At 42.4% G+C, this 20,439-nt stretch overlaps 1 protein-coding gene and 1 long non-coding RNA gene across 4 annotated transcripts in view; both read right to left on the reverse strand.

The window, feature by feature from the left end:
* nos1 (nitric oxide synthase 1 (neuronal)) overlaps positions 1-12,580 on the reverse strand; it is a 45,903-nt gene extending 33,323 nt beyond the window's left edge. For both annotated transcript variants that reach the window (XM_034225218.1, XM_034225217.1), the window contains exons 1-3: positions 12,299-12,580; positions 8,794-9,553; positions 5,046-5,148 (exon numbers count right to left, since the gene is read on the reverse strand). In XM_034225218.1, coding sequence (XP_034081109.1) covers positions 5,046-5,148; positions 8,794-9,482 — 792 coding nt within the window. In that variant the 5' untranslated portion in view covers positions 9,483-9,553; positions 12,299-12,580. The remainder of the gene's footprint in view (positions 1-5,045; positions 5,149-8,793; positions 9,554-12,298) is intronic.
* Positions 12,581-19,281: 6,701 nt separating this feature from the next.
* Positions 19,282-20,144, reverse strand: LOC117552113. 2 transcript variants are annotated; one of them, XR_004569904.1, is made up of 4 exons: positions 20,039-20,144; positions 19,894-19,957; positions 19,712-19,804; positions 19,282-19,519 (listed from the first exon to the last, which is right to left on the reverse strand). It is a non-coding gene; the product is annotated as an uncharacterized LOC117552113 (long non-coding RNA). The 2 variants fall into 2 exon arrangements; XR_004569903.1 differs by lacking the exon at positions 19,282-19,519 and having other exon boundaries at positions 19,580-19,804.
* Positions 20,145-20,439: the final 295 nt, after the last annotated feature.

Consider the following 20,439-nt stretch of genomic DNA (forward strand, 5'->3'; position numbering starts at 1 on the left):
TTGAAAACTTTTGTCACGTAGTGATCGTCTTCTCAATAGAACATCTTTGATAATGTCTTCTGGCCAATCAGAATCAAGATAACGGGGTGGTGTTACCACAGAAAGTCCCGACGGAAAATACTTTTGCTGTAGTACATCTATGAGGTGTGATTTGTGCCAAAGAACGAACTCACTGAGCAGACAGTCGTGTCGATCGTCGCCTACCATGCCGTGACTATGCCGTGAGAGAAGTAACGTGACACTCTCGTCGCCACCCCTCTCGTCTGAGAAGCTACGTGACGTCTGCGTCTGAAGTTACTTTAGTAGTTATCACCAAATAACCCAGTAATGTTACAGCTACTTAGTTGCTGTTCAAGCTAGACTCTATTTCAATGTAGTTTTGGTATTCAAATAATGTTACACCCCTTGTAGGCTATGCCCTGAAGGCCAAAACAACCACAGACAAGAATATATTTGTAATAATCAAAATGATAACAAAAGCTGAAAAAACAGGAGAAGCCTGTCTTCCCTTGTTCTCCAGGAGAAAACACCATCACCAAGTTTTCTATAGTTTTGTGTGTGAAATAGATCGCTGCAGTGAACACGACTTTATGTATTTGTTTATGGTTTATTTGATATGGAGGGATGCAGTATACATAGAAGTTCAGAGAAGAAGCAACCCCTATGTTGTTTATTTTATTTCGTTTCATTTTGGCCCCATGGCAGAGGCAAATATGGAGTTAATGTGCGGAGATTATAATGTCCCGTTTACTATATGAATTGTTTTATGATGTTTAGTTGACAAAATAGTCACTGAGGTACATTTTGCTGCACTCAAGCATACATCTGAAGACAAGAGTTGTGTCCCCCTTTGGCCACAAGGGGGAGTATACATATTGTATATATATATATATATATATATATATATATATATATATATATATATATATATATATAGATGTTGCAACTATACAGAGCCTCTCAACATTTACATGGATTTAGGCCCTAAAGATAAAAAACTCCCCTCTCTGGCAGAAACAGGAAATGCTGTAACTTTTCGTAACAACAGTTTCAAATCAGCATATCTTGGATTAAAAATAACCCCAAAAATCTTTAATGGTGTTTCCTTTTTGTTAAACACTTTTTGTTTTAAAATCTGATTTTTATAAGCTGCTTGGTTTTTGCAACAGTCCCTGTAAATATACACAACCTTTTGAACTTTGGACCGATTTTATCGACCTTCTTTGGGGGCCCCCTTCTGGTCCGGGGCCCCAAGCTGTTGCCTGCCAGGAAACGGCGCCCCTGCTGATGCTCTTCTGGGTAATCATATATCCTATCATGTACACAATTACAGTTGGGCTTCTCCTTCCCCTACTGTAAATCAGGGGTGTCCAACTCAATTTCATCACGGTCCACATTACATTACATGTCATTTGTTAGACACTTTTATCCAAAGCGTACTGTACTGTGGATAGTCCCCACAGGAGCAATTTGGGGTGAAGTGTCTTGCCCAGGGACACAACGACATGCTGACTGCAGTGGGACTTGAACTTGCTATCCCCTGATTTGAAGTCCAGCACACTATCCACTGAGCCACAGCCTCCCATATCAGCAATATGGTTTCACTCAAAGGGTCGGTTGTAACTTTAAGACTATATAAAAAGACATATATAAATATATATAAAATACTGCATTATATTACATTATTGCCTCTGCATTGGATTATTATCGGATAGGGTAATAACTTCTTAATTAACTACTTCGTCTGAAAGCAGAAGTCTGGGGCAAATAATTGCAAGTCTCTTCAGTAAGAATGTCACAATATGATTTCACATTCTGGAAAAACTAAAAAATAAGTGACGTTTTGAAAAAGAGAAATGACATTTAAAAAAAAAAAGATCTATGAGAAAAAGTCAAATTCTGAGAAAAAATGCATACTGTACGTTGAAGAAAAAAAGTCAAATTCTGAGAAAAAGTCGAATTTGAGATGCATTGTGGCACATGTCGTTTATGGGCAACGTGCTTCTGTAAAGTAGCATGTAACCATATAATAAACATATTATATTCTTTGCAAGCTCTTGTGGGGCCACATAAAATGAAGTCGCGGGCCGGATTTGGCCCCCGGGCCTTGAGTTTGACACCCCTGATCCAGTAGGTTCAGCTGATTTGTTAAATGGCAAAATTACTCTCTTTTTCACTTATTCAAAACTCCCTAAATAATAGATGTGCAATGGTTTAGTCATTAAACGCTAATCATGTCTGCTGAAGTGTTGCTGAACAGAATTTTTGCATTGTGGGATTCTTTAAAGTCATTATTTTACTTATTACAATGTGGAATTTGTAAGCACTTTATAGTGGGTTGATTTACTCACAATTTGGACAATCAGATGGCAGATGGTAAATACTGTGCACTCTATAGTAAATAGGGATTGATCCCTGACACAGCCAAGCTTTGGATTTCTCCACATGCTAAAGTGGCCTTTCAAGGTTCTTTTTTAAGACTGGTGTCTTTTGTTAGCCTTTCCAAAATCAAAAGCATAATTTAGTGACGTCAAGTTAGGATTGTATAGAGAAATCCTTTGTGTGTAGACAATCCTTACGCTCTTTATTTTGTATTGAGAACATTTAAGTAATCTACAGGTGTCTTAAAGTTATACCTGTAAGCTATGGGAATATAATATATTAAAAACAAAACTCGTAAAAAGGCAGAGACTGAGAGAATATTACAGAGTTACAAATCCATCTGCTGCTTCAGCATCACGGACAGTGAAGTATCAGTACACATTCATGATACCAAGATTTAAGAGCCAAGGTCAGGCAATAGATTCTATCTTGCACAATCCTTAGTCAAATAAAGCATACGTGAGTATGGTTCACTAAAGTAACTATGGTATGAGAGATAACATCAATACCCCAAGGCAGCATGCCTGGGCCATGGCCAGAGAGACCAAGTAAAGAATGAACTGGGTCAAAGGCAGGTATCTAAGCAAAAATATTCCTTAACACTGGATCCTGACATTAAGAGTTACCTGTGCCTAGTTCCTGTTGTTCAATGTAAAACGAGAAGTTTAAACAAAAAAGTAAAGTTAGCTGAAAACATTTTTAAACCCACTCACGTTAACTTACCTAGCTAGCTGGATAGCTACAGCTGACTCAAAAGCAGGCAGCAACAGTTTTCATTGAAGTCTGAAATCAACAGTCTCCCACTACATGACAGCATGCTTTTATCTACTTCTGACTGAATTCAATAACCTAGAAACATACCTACTGAGAGTCAAGAGTCAAAATCTGCCACGATAATATTGTAAAGCTCTACAAATGTAGAGAAAAATATCTGACATTATAGTTTATCCTAATATAAAGAGATAATAAAATGATTTTAATCGATCTGTGTTCTAATGCACAAAGTCCAGTCTCTTTGTGAGACACACTTCCCTGATCTAGTCCATATTACTGGGAGAAGTTGCTGGACCACGCAAACTTTTGAAACCCCATCATATGTCATCAAGCCTCAATGTCAAAAATAAGGTGTGGATGTAACAGTCGGAAGCATCTATGAAGCTAGAAATTAAGATAATTGGAGATAATCTGATAAAGATAATTTCATAACGGGGCGTAATGACCAAAATCATTCTGGTAAATGCAGTTATAGAATAAAAGTTCCCTTAAACACCCATCAATTAAAATGTCTGATGGGAAATGGAGATGATGAGCGCACGGTAGGGGGTAAATGGGAAACGAGAAAAGAAGAAAGTGAGACTGACAGCCGGAGAAATGGAAAGACATGGTACGCGTTAAATATTTATATGGTTTAGTCTTGTGCATTTATGGTTTGACAATCGGGATTTAATTAGTGGTGATTAAGCCCTTGCGTGTATAGAAAGAGATCATATATTCTCTGTTTTTAATGGATAATCAAAAGCTAGCTGGTGGAATTTGACGGAACATTAACCACCTTTTTTAGACAACAGGCTTTTCAAACATTATATCAGGCAGCAGCAGAAGCAAAAACAAGAGCATATCCTTCTCCAAAGTGAGAAATATGTTTTTAACATAGCAATCCATGTACATCTGCCTTACATATCCTGACATTTCTTTTACTGTCTGACTTGAGTCTATCGAATTAAACACTTAGCGATGAGCCATCAAAGTCAGCATCAGTGTCTGGAGAAACGCCTGCAGGGGAGCTTCTTGCTGCATGAGTCAGTACACATGCATATACTGGACACTGATACACACACACACACTGCTTTCACTTCCCACACTATTCTAAAAGCATGCATGTCCTCAGTCCGAGCACACACTCCCAAGACAAATATCTAGCTATCACATCATACGTACATATCCTCTAGTGCCACTGCTGAGAATGCATCACCCAAACCAACCCCCCCCCCCCCCCCCCCTTCCTCTTTCCAGCACTCTCACACAATTATTCTCATAAGCATGCACATTAACACTCTCTTCTCTGCAGGTCTGAGGGGCTGGAACATTTCTACAGGAGTCACAATTGATAGAGAGTGACGGATCAGCAGCTGCATGTATTCATTAGTCCTCCTGGAATCATTTTGCCCCATCCGGTCCCATTGAGAGGGGATCGAGCGGCGTCATCAGTGGGTGGATAACGCCGACCATGTGCAGATTACGACACTATCCCTGTCACAGACTCTCAGACTTGTGACCAGACCCTTCTATGTGGAAGGCATAAGCTGGGTTTAATGCCGCACAAGCTTACCTCCCAGAAGGATCTAATGCCTAGGTGATGGGATCTTAAGCAAAGGCTTTACTACTATGAGCAAAGAAGCAACACAGATGTGCGGGCTCAGTTTCTGAAAGCATCGCAAGTGCCAATCGTGTGGATTAATGCAAATGGATACAAAAAAAAAACTCAGACATGGATGGATGGACAGCTGCAAAGATTTGCCAACTGTAGCCGGCCTGCTCATAAACACAGGGAGGCTTTGCAGGTTATTGATCCAAAAGATTAGAGCTACAGAAACGTGTGCTTACAAGTGATTTTTCTTACTCGGAAAATCATTTGAAGGCTTGAACATTTGTTTCATGTTTACCTTGTTAGTGTCAGCGTTGTGGAGCACCACCGGCATGTTTTCCAGCATTCTGTTGTTATCTGACGCCAGCTGGGGAGACGTGCCATTTCCCACGCCAAGGTCCCTGGGAGTCATAAACAATTTTCTGTCAGGTGTGTTTGCTCACATCTGGTGCAACATAGTTATTTCATTTCATGTCAAATAAAAAAAATGCCACACTTGGAATGGCATTGAAACAGTGAACAAGCCACCTTTCTTCTGTCTTTACAAATAAATGAACCAGGGACTTGTACACGCTCCAAAATGCTTTTTACTCAGGGATCTCTGCACACCCACATAGGTGTTTTCTCTCTTCAGGCCTCCATGGGTGTGTAGATGGAGATCGTTTGGCTTCTATCAGGCTCTCCAGTGTTTCTTGTTTACACTTGTTGCGGTGCTGCATTGGGACAATGTGATCCTTCATGGAGGTCAGCCTAAGTAATTTTTTGTCCACAGCTGTGCTCTAAATTCACTCAAAAAGAAGTGGGCATATGCTACAAAAGCTCCTAAGGAAAGACCCTTGTAAGATGGGGACGGAGACCTACAGTAAAAGTGAATTGCAAAAGGTGTGTTGTCATTGCATGTGTGATTTCAATAATGTTTTGTAATATTTGTTTAGGTACACTGTAGGTCAATGGAAAAGAAAATTCACTATAGCACTTTCACTACATGAACTGAGTTTACCCAGGAAGTTAAAACTTTACTAAGGTTTCTCGGCAGTAGCTAACTTTCTTTGCTTTGTTCTCTGCATTTAGACATGTGAGAACAGGTTAAGTCTGATATTCAATTCGTTTTGCCTGTAGGCCATTTCAAATGACCTGAGGCTACAGATAACATAAATACTATTTATCAGATTAAATAAGTTCCAAAACATTGAAAAATGTTTCAAGGATCTGAGATTGTCCAGGTCTTTCTTAATAAAAAGGCTCAGTCTTTTTTGATACTATTTCTTTGCAGTTTGACATCTATTTCCATACATTTAAAAAAACATCAATTTAGTTTCAGTGTGAATTAGAAAATAGATACGGCTGACGGCTTGCAAGTGAAGCTCTTTCTGGCTTAGTCCTATTTGGTAATTTAAACATGTCATAACCAAGTTACAATATAGATGTTTGACTTCCGTTTAACATTGGATACAGTTTACGACATGAACAGGGAGGTCTCTCACTGAGCTGTAACTATAAGAACGTAAGAGACTAAAGCAGAAGGGGGAGGGGAGGACACTGTGATGCCGCTGTGTTAACAACACGAGACATGAATAAACGAATAAACACAGTTTGCGTTCCTCCAATCAAAACCACCCAAACGCAGATCCAGTCTACTGTATTCAGTTTCCCACCCCCTAACTTTCTTATCATCACGTGTCCATGCTAATTGTAAATCCTTACAGGCTTCCCTTCTCCCCTTCACACTCCCTGTCACACTATATCTCTTTATCATAGCAATTTGCATGAGGATATTTATCCCCCTCCATTCAGAGGTGGAGTTCAGACATGCAGAAACATGCAGAGAAATTGCATATGTCACTAGTCATTAGATCTGACGAAGAGCGTCATCAGCCTCATGCTGAATTGTTAGATTGTTAAAAAAGAAAATGCAGAAAATCAGCAATAAAGTGCCATTCCTTTCCAAGCAAATCGATTACAATTATTTTAGGGTTTATTCTATATTTATGCCCTTTCAAAATAATGTATAATATATATAAAATACTAATGATTGTTCTCATACACATTTTTTCAAAGCCATAAGAGTAAATCAAATAAGGTAAGCTCTCTCCTAGTGCTGACCAAATGTCAACATGTTTTTAAATAAGATATACGCTTGAACCCTATTAAGAAAGCCATTTAACAAGACGTCACCGTTCCCCATGTTTGTACAATTCAATTAACCACTTAAAAGTGTATTGAAAGAGAGGAGGATATGCATGGGTTGGTCAATAATGACATATTGATTGAAGGAGACTGAAGCCTCAATTGGATTTCAATTGGTCGTAGGAGTACAATAGCAGATAACTGAGACGTCAATATCAACAGTACACTGTGCAGACCACTTAGAGTCGGGGGTAGAATATGGGCTCAGACTGTGAAGCCGTGTAAAACGCTGGTACAGAATGAACACTTAAGACAAGCTAAAAGCAATTTAAGTCTAACATTTGTCAGTCTTCCTTCAAAATATTTGAAAAGGAGACGTGCGGCATATACAGATTTTCACACTCCTCCACGAATTGCCTGATGAAACATTGCTGCAAATGACCTCACAAACCAAGAAGGACTGTTTAGAAACGATTCGCTCTCTTGGAAGATGATAATGAACAGTCTAATGACGAGTGTGAGTCGAGCTTTGTGTACGCCAACTGGGGTCTACTTTGTGACATTGAAACCGACACTAATGAAACAAATACTGTCTATCTTATTAACTGTAGCATCAAACTAAGGCCCCGTCCACACGGAGACGATATCAGTTGAATCCGCTAACGTTCTCTATCGTATAGACGGTTTGTCCACACGAGGCCGAAACGGAAACGCGGATTCGGAGCCCGAATCCGATGCCTTTTGATGACGGCTCCCAAACGCTTGCGGTGTACGTCCTATATGATAATTTCCTGAAAACGATGACGCCATAGCCCCGCCTTTCCCCACCTCTGCTGCTCACCCCCACGTCATTGCTGATGCGTTTCGCCAACAACAACAACAACAACAACAACAACAACAACAATGGCGGATCACAGGGTTGCGTTCGTGCTCCAGACGCTACTGACCATGATACAGATTTTAGTGCAAAATCTACAGCTCCTCTACAACAACCATCAGCAACAATAATAATATAAACTTCATCGGTCTTATTCGCTGCTTTTGGTGTATTTTGAAACTGCCATGGGCAAGCTACATTTTTGGTTTGAAGAAGTTCATATGAACTTATAAAAAGAGCCCCAGTAATGGAAGAATAGCAAACTAAGTAGACATGATGAATGTTGTGCGCCATGTATTCTTAATTGATGTTTGTTGGAGCTCAGCGTGTACAGTAATTACTTGGCACTGTACTCTGAGTCATATTAGAGCCTGTCTGTAGCTGCTAATACAATGCAGCTGGGTCAAGTAGTTTAGGGACGGCAGGGTGTCAAAGTGAGTGGGACTTCCTTTCAGAGGGCCAGGTGTACACTTAATAACCACCTTGTTGATGAGTTCTTGATCTAAATTGTGATTCTTATCCTCCCTAGCCTCTGACACCAACCTGCAATGTGAAAGGGACCAAGCACAAAGACACTCTTAAGGAATAATAAACACAGAAAATGACCATGTGTATATCAATTACTTACTAGGTGTTTCACGAAACTTTGTTTGTCTCACATGCCGCCAAGATGAAGGAAGAGTCAAACATTTGAGAAAAGTCTTGATGAACTGAAATAAATGGGAGACCTTTCTAAGACAGCCCAATGGATTTTGGACTAGCATGGGCAAGTAGTGTTTCATACAGTAATTAATTAATAAGTTAAGGAAGTTGCGTATGACTGGATAACTGAGACTGCATACATTTGTCTAAAGTTTACAAACGATCCCCATTTATTTTATTTAATACTTTTCTCAGTTTTTTGTTCACCGAAGAAGCCTGCAAGACATAGTGCTTGCAAGAATATAAGGTTAAACAGGGCAGCAGTTTATATTAGCATGTCATTTCATAGGTGAGGTATTCCTTTAACTGAGGGATCATTAAGTATCACATCACATATTACCTGGCCACTTGAATCTGGGCATCTCTTCTCCCCACGTTCCTCTGGCCTTCTCCATTGATCTCCCTTTTGCTGTTTTTGATGAGGCGCAGCACTGGTTCGATCTCCTTCAGGAGCTCATTGTTCTCCTCCATCCCGTTGCACAGGAGCGCCCCGCGGCTCAGCAGGGGGTCCTGGGGGATGGACTGGGTGATGGAGGGAGTGGACAGGTTCTCAATGGCCCTCAGCTGGGGGTCCTTGTTGACCTGCTGCTGCTGCCCAGGGCTGAAGGGGCTCAGAGGGGAGCAGTGCTCGTAGGACTTGGAGGGTGGGAAGGCGGGACGTGTGACCCTCACTGTGCGTTGGCGGCCATCTCCGGATAGGGTGGTCTCCAGGTGGGTGGTGAAGCCCTCAGGCCCGCGGAGGATCAGCACGGCGTGGCTCTCGACCATCACGTTCTTCAGCGTCTCCAGGGCCCGCTCGTAGGACAGCTCCACCAGGGGCTTGTTGTTGACCGCCAAAACGATGTCGCCCACCTGCACCAGGCCGCACTCCTCTGCCGCTCCCCCACGGATCAGGTCCGACACAATGACAGGCGGCTTGGACACCCTCTGCTTCACCAGGAAGCCCAGCCCACCGACCTTCCTCTTGAAAAGACGCACCGAGATGATGTTGGGCTGCAGCTGGCACACTGTGGGCTCTGACTCCTGCATGGTGCCCGTGTGTGTGTGTGATCGCCCGTGTGTGTTTGAGTCTGGGTATATATGTGTCCCCAGGGATTTGTCTGAAAAGCAACAGAAGGAGGAGAGGAAATATAAATTAGCTTTGCTGCATGATTTGTTTACAGTGTGTTGATAAGTCAAAGCGGGTATATGAATCACTCAAGGAGAGTGTAATATGATAGGGATCATTAAGTGCTATTGAGCTACTAATACACATGTGGTCATGCACATCAAAGTCTATCATCCTACCTGCTGGTACTTCTGTGATCATCAATACTGTCATTACAGTGGCCAAACATGTACCAAACTGTAAGACTCCAAAGATAAATATTGATCAAACTAGAGAAGTGTGCAACTGCAGTCTCTTTTTTCCAATGATGAAAAGTGTATATATATATATATATATATATATATATATATATATATATATATATATACACTCAATTACTTGGTACAATTGTGTGGTATTTATATGTTATGCTCCTGATCACCTCTATGTCACTGAATTTGAATGAACGGAAATATTGCACCTTTAACTCTGCTATGTTTATTTAACAGCTATAGTTACGGCATATTACATTTGAAATGGGAAACACATGATCAGTGATAAATACTATATGATGGATTATTATAGATTAAACCACCAGACAGTGTATTTAACGGTTAACCCATCAAATGTTATCATCGTATAGGTGCAGACAGCATAATGACAGATTTTTCTTTCAGATATACTACAGTATTTTGCTGGTGTGGGTGTAGGACTTTTAAAATGACTGAATAATCAAAGTTTGATATACTTTCCTACTCCATCTCCAAGATAATCGTTTTTATTCCCCACAAAGTTGAGAGACCTTTGAAACTATACTAACTTTACTTATGGTGTTTATAAAGAAAGTATCTCCTCAAATATTGAGAATAAACAGGGCTAATTTCCTCTAATAAACACAACATGTGCACTCCTAAGAAATGCCAACACTTCAGCCTCTTCTGGTATTAATGCACTGCCACATGCACATTATGTTCGCTCGTGTCTTTGCATAATCTTAACTTTTGAGCCAAACAAGAAGGCATGCAACTAAAGCCGGTCCCTCCGCTCCTCGAGCCCCATTATGTCCCCTCGGGCCTCATTGTTCCTGCTCTCAAAATTAACTCAAGAAACAAAAAGAAGCCTCTTCCCTCATACACGCACTGCCAGACGCTAATAAAGCTTTCTACCTCCTTTGAAGTCGTAGCATCTGGCCGCGTGGGTGGCGTCGCGTAGAATGTATAGTACGTCAAAAAAAGAAAAAATGTATGTGTGCTACGCAGTCAGTAAATGAGGGCAGGCACGCACCATATAGAGGGAACAATTCAGCACCACGGTCAGCGCTCCGACTTCACAGCTGCCTGTGAACGTTGCCACTTTTTGTTTTCTCTACACCTCTGCTTCAGTTCTCAAAGGTTGTTTTTTGTTCTTATTCCAACAGCAGATGTAATGGCTATGAGTCTCTGTGATAAAAATCCAACTTCCACACACGAAAAGGTTCATATTCTTGCCTCAAGTAAAATAAAAAAAGTAATTCAACCAAATGAACTCCTCACCCATTGATTCAATCAAACATTGACCTGGTCAGGTCAGGGCTTTGGTTAACAGTTCGTGGCTTTAAAGTGGAAAAAGTGGCGCAGGTTCATAAGAACTGTCCTGGGGCACAGGAATAACTTCAGCAGGCGGGCCTTTAATCTTCACTCTTTGTAGCTGCCCCCTACGAAGATCAGAAATTGCCAATAATGGAGGTGAATATATTGATGGAAATGTGCTCTGAATATTAACTCTCTTTTTTTCAGAATGCTGCTGCGTCTGGCTTGGGGAGGTAATTCTCTATTAATATGTATTAAAAATAGATGTTACAGGTGAGACCATTTCCCACAGGGTTATATGATCTGATGATGATTCTCCGTCTATTCTACATAAACTCTGGTAGTTTCCAGTTATTAAAAGTGCATTCCAGGTTTGTTTCTCTAAATACTAAGGGATTTCCCCCGTTGTAAGGTTTTTGCTTTTGATATGGCGTTTTTCTGTAGTGGGGGCCTGAGCTTAATTTGTATACTTTATATTGTTTACACGGCGACCTTTCCTAAATAAATATGAGTTTAATTGTTTGGGATCCCACAGTCAGGTTGGCTTAGTTTTTGTTCATTAACATCATAAATTACGATACAGCAATTCAGGTTTTAAATCCATGCATCAGTTAACATGTCATCTGATAAACCTGATGGTGCTACCATTTGGTAATATATTTCCCTGACTGCAAAAACAACAAATCCTTCCCCTGGTATTTCTGATATCACAATAACTCCAAACCTAGCCTACAAGCAGCTACAGAACTGCGTACTGCTACAATCCCAACATGCTAAGATAACATGATATAAATATCCTTTAAAACAAAATAAAAAAATGTGAAACACATTTTCGGATAAACATGGATAAAAAAGTCATTAAAATGCATCTGATTTCATACCCTCAATGCAATCGGCGAAAATGCACGAGATGTTCCCATCGAGCGTTAATTTAAGAGCAACAAGTTCAGTCGACACTTGTTTGACAAAAATACGAAAAACCACTAAACTAAAAAGGCTTAAAACTTCTATATTTGTTGAGACGAAGACATTTTTCAAAATAAATGCATCCTTTCTTAGCCGCAGGTCCGCACATTAGTGGACCCTCCGTCTCTCCATTATAGCTTTCTACAGCCTAACCAACCAGGGGAATGCGCAACCACAGAAAGAACAAATAAAGGGAGCACGGGTAAATAAATCCAACTACTCACCCCTGAGAACAGAGTCACTCTCACAACGACCCGCTGCAGTGAACTTGGATAAAACTCCTGTGCGTCTCTTCCTCAGCAGCAGCCGCACAGGTCTGTCATCCAACAATGTCTCCAAGTCACTTCGATGCGCTCTGCCTCTCTAGAGACGAGGCATGCTTGTGCCTTTCTGCGCACCGGGGCGCCTTATAAACGCGGAGCAACGGGAGACACGGTGACGCGCACGGAGAGAGCCGTGCGCGGGCATTCAAATGAACTGTGGGTGGGTTTAGTTAGGTCGGCTATCGTCATCACTCAGCATGCAACACCCGACCCTCTTCACATACTCAGTCCCATTAGATCCTTCAGAGGGAGGGAAGGGGAAGGCAAGGCGTGTCACACCAACATGCAGACTGTTGACTGTTAACCTTTTTGAACTTGCAATAAAGTCACATTATAGTCCAGTTGGGGGTGAAGTTTTGATCATTGTCAAAACGTTTCGTACAGGGCAGAAGGTTGAACTGCAACTCTGGGATTAAACAACCTGTCACGATCTGTCTGTATTGTGTTTTGTCTTGTCTAGATCTATCTTTTTGTTTCCTGTCTGTGTTCCCTCCTCACCTGTGTCTTGTTTGTTTGATTAGTAGGCCCGTCCACACTACAGCTTCAAAAAAAGCTTGGAGCTGGGCGTGTCTGAAGCTTGGGGATTTTATTAGAGCACGCGACCAACAACCAATCACATGAATCTCCCGCCCCCGACATACAAAGCAAAAAACCCCGGAGATTTTATGCGAGCAATATATATATATATAAACTCCCCAAACAGGCGAAAACCTACCAGTTTCACCCACTGTCTCTGCCACCTCCTTCCATGACTGGTTATTCCGGTTTGTATCCGGGTAGGTGAAGAGGGTCTGGTCATACAAAACCGGGTGATTTGCTACGGCGATAATTAGTTTCTCCTCCATCTTTTTTTTAAATATAGAAATGAACGGCGGGATATCTCTCCCAGCTTAGACGCGGTTTGATTGGCTAGTGCTTGATTGATTGATTGAAAAGTTTATTAACAGCTTGTATATTGGGTACAGTACAGCAGTGGTTCCCAAACGGTGTGCCGCGGCACACTGGTGTGCCGTGGGATTTTGTGACAACCATACGTTATTATTGCAATATACAACTACACAAAAATAATTATTATTTAATTGACTATATCAGTACTTTGTAGGTTTATATTGTACGTAATCTGCGCGACTTGCGCGTCCACATCTCCACGTGCAGTGCTGCATAAACATGGCTGAGTCAGCGATAACTTTCGAGGGGTGGAGGTATGCCCATTATTTTTTGAGTTCGTCCGAAGAATAGACAGGAATGTGACGGTGAGGTGCAAACTGTGTCCAGGCCAGAAGCTGTTATCCACTACTGTAAACACCACGTCTAACCCTATGGTCAAACCTCAACAAACACCTGCAAAGAACACATGCTAAGGTGAAGCTACCGCACACGCTATTTGTTGTTTGTTTATATCACGTCGTCTATTCTTCTTCTCTGTTTTCCGGTTGTTGCCTGTTTTGAATGACAAATACACACTACCGCCGCCTGCTGGTAAGGAAAGTTATTGCCACTCAGGCATGCGCAAGTTCGTACGTGCTCGGCGAGTAAAGTAACGAGTTACTTTATGTAGATAGTAACGAAGTAGTGTAATATATTACTTTTTTTTAAGTAATATGTAATATATAAAAAAAATTAGTAACGACCCCATCTCTGGAGTTGGCGTTCTCTACTCTGATTTACATGAAGAACAACAGGAGGTCACGGGACTCACGGCTCTCTGTTGAACAGGACTTGCGAGTGGCCCTCTCCTCAGTGCCACCAAGGATAAAAAAAATCTGCACGCCCCGAAAGGCACATGTATCTCACTAATTTGTAAGTCGGCAAAATATTTACAATAGCACATGTTTCAATGCTGATTGCTGAAATGTTAATTTTCTGACCTGTCTGGTTTAAATGAGTGTGTTGCTGCTTTGACCCTAATTTGATAAAGTTTCAAATGAATTTCTGAAATATTTCGTTAATAAATATTTCATTACATTACATTGCATTTAGCTGACGCTTTTATCCAAAGCGACTTACAATAAGTACGTTCGACTAGGAAGACACAACCTTGAAGAAAACATAATCATATAAGTACATCAGGTTTCATAGAGCCAAAACATTTCAAGTGCTACTCAACTGGCTTTAGATAAGCCAGTCCTTTATTAGTATATAAGTGCTTTGTTAATAGTTCTACCGCTCGAAGTGGAGTCGAAAGAGATGAGTTTTCAGTCTGCGCCGGAAGATGTGCAAGCTATCTGCTGTCCTGATGTCAATGGGGAGCTCATTCCACCATCTTGGAGCCAGGATAGCAAACCCACGTGTTTTTGCCGATGGGAACTTGGGTCCCTCTCGCAGCGAGGGCGCAGCGAGTCGTTTGGCTGATGCAGAGCGTAGTGCTGGGGTGTACGGTTTAACCATGTCCTGGATGTACGAAGGGCCAGATCCATTCGCAGCATTGTAAGCAAGTACCAGTGTCTTGAAGTGGATTCTAGCAGTTACCGGAAGCCAGTGAAGGGAGCGGAGGAGCGGAGTGGTGTGGGAAAATGTAGATAGGTTGAAGACCAGACGAGCCGCTGTATTCTGGATGAGCTGCAGAGGTCGGATGGCACATGCAGGTAGACCAGCCAGGAGGGAGTTGCAGTAGTCTAGGCGTGAGATGACGAGAGCCTGGACCAGAACCTGCGTCGCTTTCTGTGTCAGCTGGGGACGTATCTTCCTGATGTTGTAAAGCGTGTATCTGCAGCAGCGGGTTGTAGCAGCAATGTTTGCAGTGAAGGACAGTTTATCTAGGATCACACCCAGATTCCTTGCAGTCTGAGTCGGGGAAACAACTGAGGTGCCAATGTTGATTGTTAGGTCAAGAGTGGGACAATCTTTTCCCGGAAGGAAGAGCAGCTCAGTCTTGTCAAGGTTGAGCTTGATGTGATGAGCAGACATCCACTGAGAGATGTCAGCTAGACAAGCAGAGATGCGTGCGACGACCTGGGTCTCTGAGCGGGGAAAGGACAGAATTAATTGGGTGTCGTCAGCGTAGCAGTGGTATGAAAAACCATGCGGGCTAATGACTGATCCGAGCGAGTTTGTGTACAGGGAGAAGAGGAGGGGACCAAGAACAGAGCCCTGAGGGACCCCTGTAGTTAATTGACAAGGGTCGGACTCAGAACCTCTCCAAGTCACCCTGTAGGTACGGTCTTTCAGATATGAGGTGAGGAGGGAAAGTGCAGAGCCTGAAACTCCAAGTTTTTGGAGAGTGCGAAGGAGGATCTGATGATTCACCGTGTCGAATGCAGCAGACAGGTCCAACAGGATGATGACAGAGGAGAGGGATGCAGTTTTGGCAGTGTGCAGTTCCTCCGTGACAGCAATGAGAGCAGTTTCTGTGGAGTGACCTGCCTTGAAACCAGACTGGTGCGGATCCAGAAGGTTGTTCTCATGGAGATAACAGGAGAGTTGTTTAAAGACAGCGCGTTCAAGTGATTTAGACAGGAACGGGAGGAGAGAGACAGGCCTGTAGTTTATAACATCAGACGGGTTGGGAGTAGGTTTCTTTAGGAGAGGGTTTACTCTTTTCTCCTTGAGACTGTTTGGAAAGTGACCAGAAGTTAGAGAAGTGTTGATGAAATGGGTGAGAAACGGTAGAATATCAGGAGCGATAGTCTGAAGGAGGTTTGAAGGGATAGGGTCCAGAGGACAGGTGGTAGGGCGGGCAGAGGTAATGAGGGTAAGAACCTCACTTGGAGAGAGAGGGGAAAAGGAGGTTAGTGTGTTGGTGGAAGGAGGGTCTGGTGACCCAGCGGTGAGTAAAGGTGAGTCAGAAAAAGCAGAGCGAATATCATCAACCTTTTTTTCAAAGTGGGTAACAAAGTCGCTTGACAGAAGTGAGGAGGGGGGAGGGGCTTTTGGAGGGTCCAAGAGGGTGGAGAAGATGGAAAATAGTTTTTTGGAATAGGAAGATTGGATCTTATCTTGAAAGAAAGTGCTTTTTGCCTGAGAGATCGAAGCAGAGAAAGAGGAGAGGAGAGCCTGATAGGTTAGGAGGTCGTCACGGTGTTTGGATTTCCACCGTTTCCGCTCTGCTGCCCTAAGGACGGTTCTATTAGCACGCAGTGCATCATTTAGCCAGGGAGCAGGAGGGGACTGACGAGCCTGCCGAGATGTGAGAGGACAGAGAGTCCAGAGTGGATGAGAGAGTAGAGAGGAGAGATTCTGCAGCAGAGTTTGCAGGCAGGAGTTGGAATGAGTCAGAGGAAGGGAGGGCTGAGAGCACCGACGAGGCAAAGGTAGAGGGGGAGAGGGAACGAAAGTTACGGCGGACAAGTGCAGGATGAGAAGAGATTAGTTTGTTATGTTTGGAAAGGGGTAGAGAGAATGAAAAGAAGAAGTGATCGGATGTGTGGAGCGGGTTTACAGAGAGGTTAGAAGTAGCGCAGTTCCTTGAGAATATGAGATCAAGGACATTGCCAGCTTTATGAGTCGGTGGGGACGGAGACAGTGAGAAAGCAAAGGCGGTTAACAGGGATGTTAGTTTGTCTATCTTCCCCGTCTGGAGGTTGAAGTCTCCGAGAAGTACAGCGGGAGGGCCAGTTTCAGGGATGTGTGAGAGGAGATTATCTAATTCCTCCAAGAAGTCCCCCAAGGCGCCTGGTGGACGGTAGAGAACAACAATGGTTAACTGTATAGGATGGGTTACTGTGACGGCATGGAATTCAAAGGTGGAAGAAGTGAAGTTAGGTAGCTTGAAGAGGGAAAAGCTCCATTTGGGAGAGAGCAGGAGACCAGTGCCACCTCCTCTGCCAGTTGGTCTGGGTGTATGGGAGAAGGAATATGCAGTGGAGAGAGCTGCTGGGGTGGATGTGTTGGATGGAGTAATCCAGGTCTCAGTGAGAGCAAGGAAATCCAGCGATTGCAGGGAGGCGTAGCCAGAGATTAAGTCAGCCTTAGGAACAGCTGACTGGCAATTCCACAGGCCACCTGAAACTAGATGTTGGATCTCAGTGGAGCATGTGGGATAGACGAGAGCAGGCCGGTTATATCGATTACGAGATACACGGGGCCAGTGATAATTGCGAGAAGACACATGAACAGGAATGGAGAAAATACACATGATTATAGCATGAGGGGTTAGAAAACTAAAGAAAAGAGAAATAAGACACCAGCTCAATCAGAGTAGGATTTGCCTCCTCTTTGCCTCCCTCGTGATTCCCGTAGGACTCCAATGTCTTTGTTAGTCTTACTCCCGCAGGACTCCAATGTCTTCGGCTGTCTGACGCTGAAGCTGACGCTCCAGGAGAGAGCTACCTAAAATGGACGTCTGATTGCTGAGTTCTCACAGCTGTGGGGCCACGCCCCTCTAATTAGTTAACTCTCTACAGCTGATGGGCGACAGCAGAGTGGCCCTGCCTATATTGTAATGCAGGCTTGAGTGCCCACTGAGACCTGTGTAACAGGTTCACTTGAGCAGATCTGAGATTTAAAATCTCTCAAAAGCACCGTTTTAGCTACAATAACTACAGAACAATTATATAGAGTAGAATAAATGAAACAGAGAAGTCTAATTAAACAAGAATATAACTTACAGTGGTTGCTGCGTCAATAGGAAATGTCGTCACCCGGTCAGAGTTCATCAGATTTTAAATGCGGTATTTAAATGCTTTTTTAGGTGAAAGATGACTGAGTCACGCGGTTGTACTTCACGCAATCAATAGACTGGCCCTGCCTATATTATAATGCAGGATTGAGAGCTGAGACCTGTGAAGCAGGTTTCGCCTGAGCAGATCTGAGATTTAAAATCTCTCAAAAGCGATTTAGCCGTTTTAGCTACAATAACTACAGAACAATTATACAGAGTAGAATAAATGAAACAGAGAAGTCTAATTAAACAAGAATATAACTTACAGTGGTTGCTGCGTCAATAGGAAATGTCGTCACCCAGTCAGATGTACACTGAGTTCATCAGATTTTAAATGCGGTATTTAAATGCTTTATTAGGTGAAAGATGACTGAGTCACGCGGTTGTACTTCACGTAATCAATAGACTGGCCCTGCCTATATTATAATGCAGGATTGAGAGCTGAGACCTGTGAAGCAGGTTTCGCCTGAGCAGATCTGAGATTTAAAATCTCTCAAAAGCGATTTAGCCGTTTTAGCTACAATAACTACAGAACAATTATACAGAGTAGAATAAATGAAACAGAGAAGTCTAATTAAACAAGAATATAACTTACAGTGGTTGCTGCGTCAATAGGAAATGTCGTCACCCGGTCAGATGTACACTGAGTTCATCAGATTTTAAATGCGGTATTTAAATGCTTTATTAGGTGAAAGATGACTGAGTCACGCGGTTGTACTTCACGCAATCAATAGACTGGCCCTGCCTATATTATAATGCAGGATTGAGAGCTGAGACCTGTGAAGCAGGTTTCGCCTGAGCAGATCTGAGATTTAAAATCTCTCAAAAGCGATTTAGCCGTTTTAGCTACAATAACTACAGAACAATTATACAGAGTAGAATAAATGAAACAGAGAAGTCTAATTAAACAAGAATATAACTTACAGTGGTTGCTGCGTCAATAGGAAATGTCGTCACCCGGTCAGATGTACACTGAGTTCATCAGATTTTAAATGCGGTATTTAAATGCTTTTGTGGTAACCGTGACTGAGGTTGCCATATGTAAAGCTAGTCACTGACAACGCCACCTCCTGCTAAGGGGCAGGAGGAACCCGTGGACCCTAAATGTAAGTCGTGGATCGATTTTTTTAAAGCTTCCCTTAATCGGTCCAATTATGACAGAGGCATGAATTCCAAAAACATAACACAGCTTTATTTAACAAGTGTTGGAAACAGTTTAAAATGTCGATTCATGTCCAGTATAAAAATGGCAAATACAATTCAATACATATATAAGTTAGCCTCCTCAGTTGGGCAGGCCCGGTCCGCTGGGTTGCAGTGCCTGCTAATCGTGAGGGACAAAAACAAGAAAAGCCACACACCAAAACAACATAAGCATGCAATATTTAAACCACAATCTCTATAAAATAATAACAGTGAGATATTTAGCATACAGAAAATAAAGTGTCACACCGTGCAGTCCCTACACTGAAGGCAGGCAGCATTCCACCCGGGCCCAGGCCTACGCCGCAGAGGAGCGCAACCTACGACACAAATATTAAAATGATTATACTGCCATACACTGCACATGAAGAACATGGGTAAGAAAATACACAAGAAACACTATAGGACAGTGGCTGGCCTGGTCCTTTTGAAAAGGAAACAACATAACATGTTAGTTGCCAGCCTCATTCACCAACTCAATATAAAATGAAAGAGTTAAAAACAAGGCATACTTCCACAGAGTAGGTTTCCAACTCGGCTTAATCCTGCCGGGGAAATGGTCACTTAATATCCCGGGTAGCTGGGCCGGTTGTGTACATTAAGCTCTGTAAAAACACATAAATAAGTTGCTTAAAACACAATTAAAAACGTCGGTTTAAAAACGCCATTTAAAAGCAAATTACTCATAACAGACCCGGTCTTGTGCCTGTCGGGAGAGTTTTCCTCCGTCAATGGTAAACTCTCGTCTTGCACTCGCCCTAATAAAACCAAACTAAATGAGCCACTTGCATAAGTTAATTTAAAAGACCATAAAACCACCTTAAAACTGTTATTCCTACCTTTGTGAGAGGGAGAAGACCAGTGACAAGCAGCCAAGAGAGACTTTCTTGAACTGACGGCAAACTTTTTATGGCTTCCTGTTTACTCGGTCACCGGTCATGTGACCGCATCAGGTGACAAGACGTCAGATTCCCACTCTTTTTTAGGTGAAAGATGACTGAGTCACGCGGTTGTACTTCACGCAATCAATAGACTGGCCCTGCCTATATTATAATGCAGGATTGAGAGCTGAGACCTGTGAAGCAGGTTTCGCCTGAGCAGATCTGAGATTTAAAATCTCTCAAAAGCGATTTAGCCGTTTTAGCTACAATAACTACAGAATAATTATACAGAGTAGAATACATGAAACAGAGAAGTCTAATTAAACAAGAATATAACTTACAGTGGTTGCTGCGTCAAT

Source organism: Gymnodraco acuticeps, unplaced genomic scaffold, assembly GCF_902827175.1.
Source record: "Gymnodraco acuticeps unplaced genomic scaffold, fGymAcu1.1, whole genome shotgun sequence".
NCBI lineage: Eukaryota > Metazoa > Chordata > Actinopteri > Perciformes > Bathydraconidae > Gymnodraco > Gymnodraco acuticeps.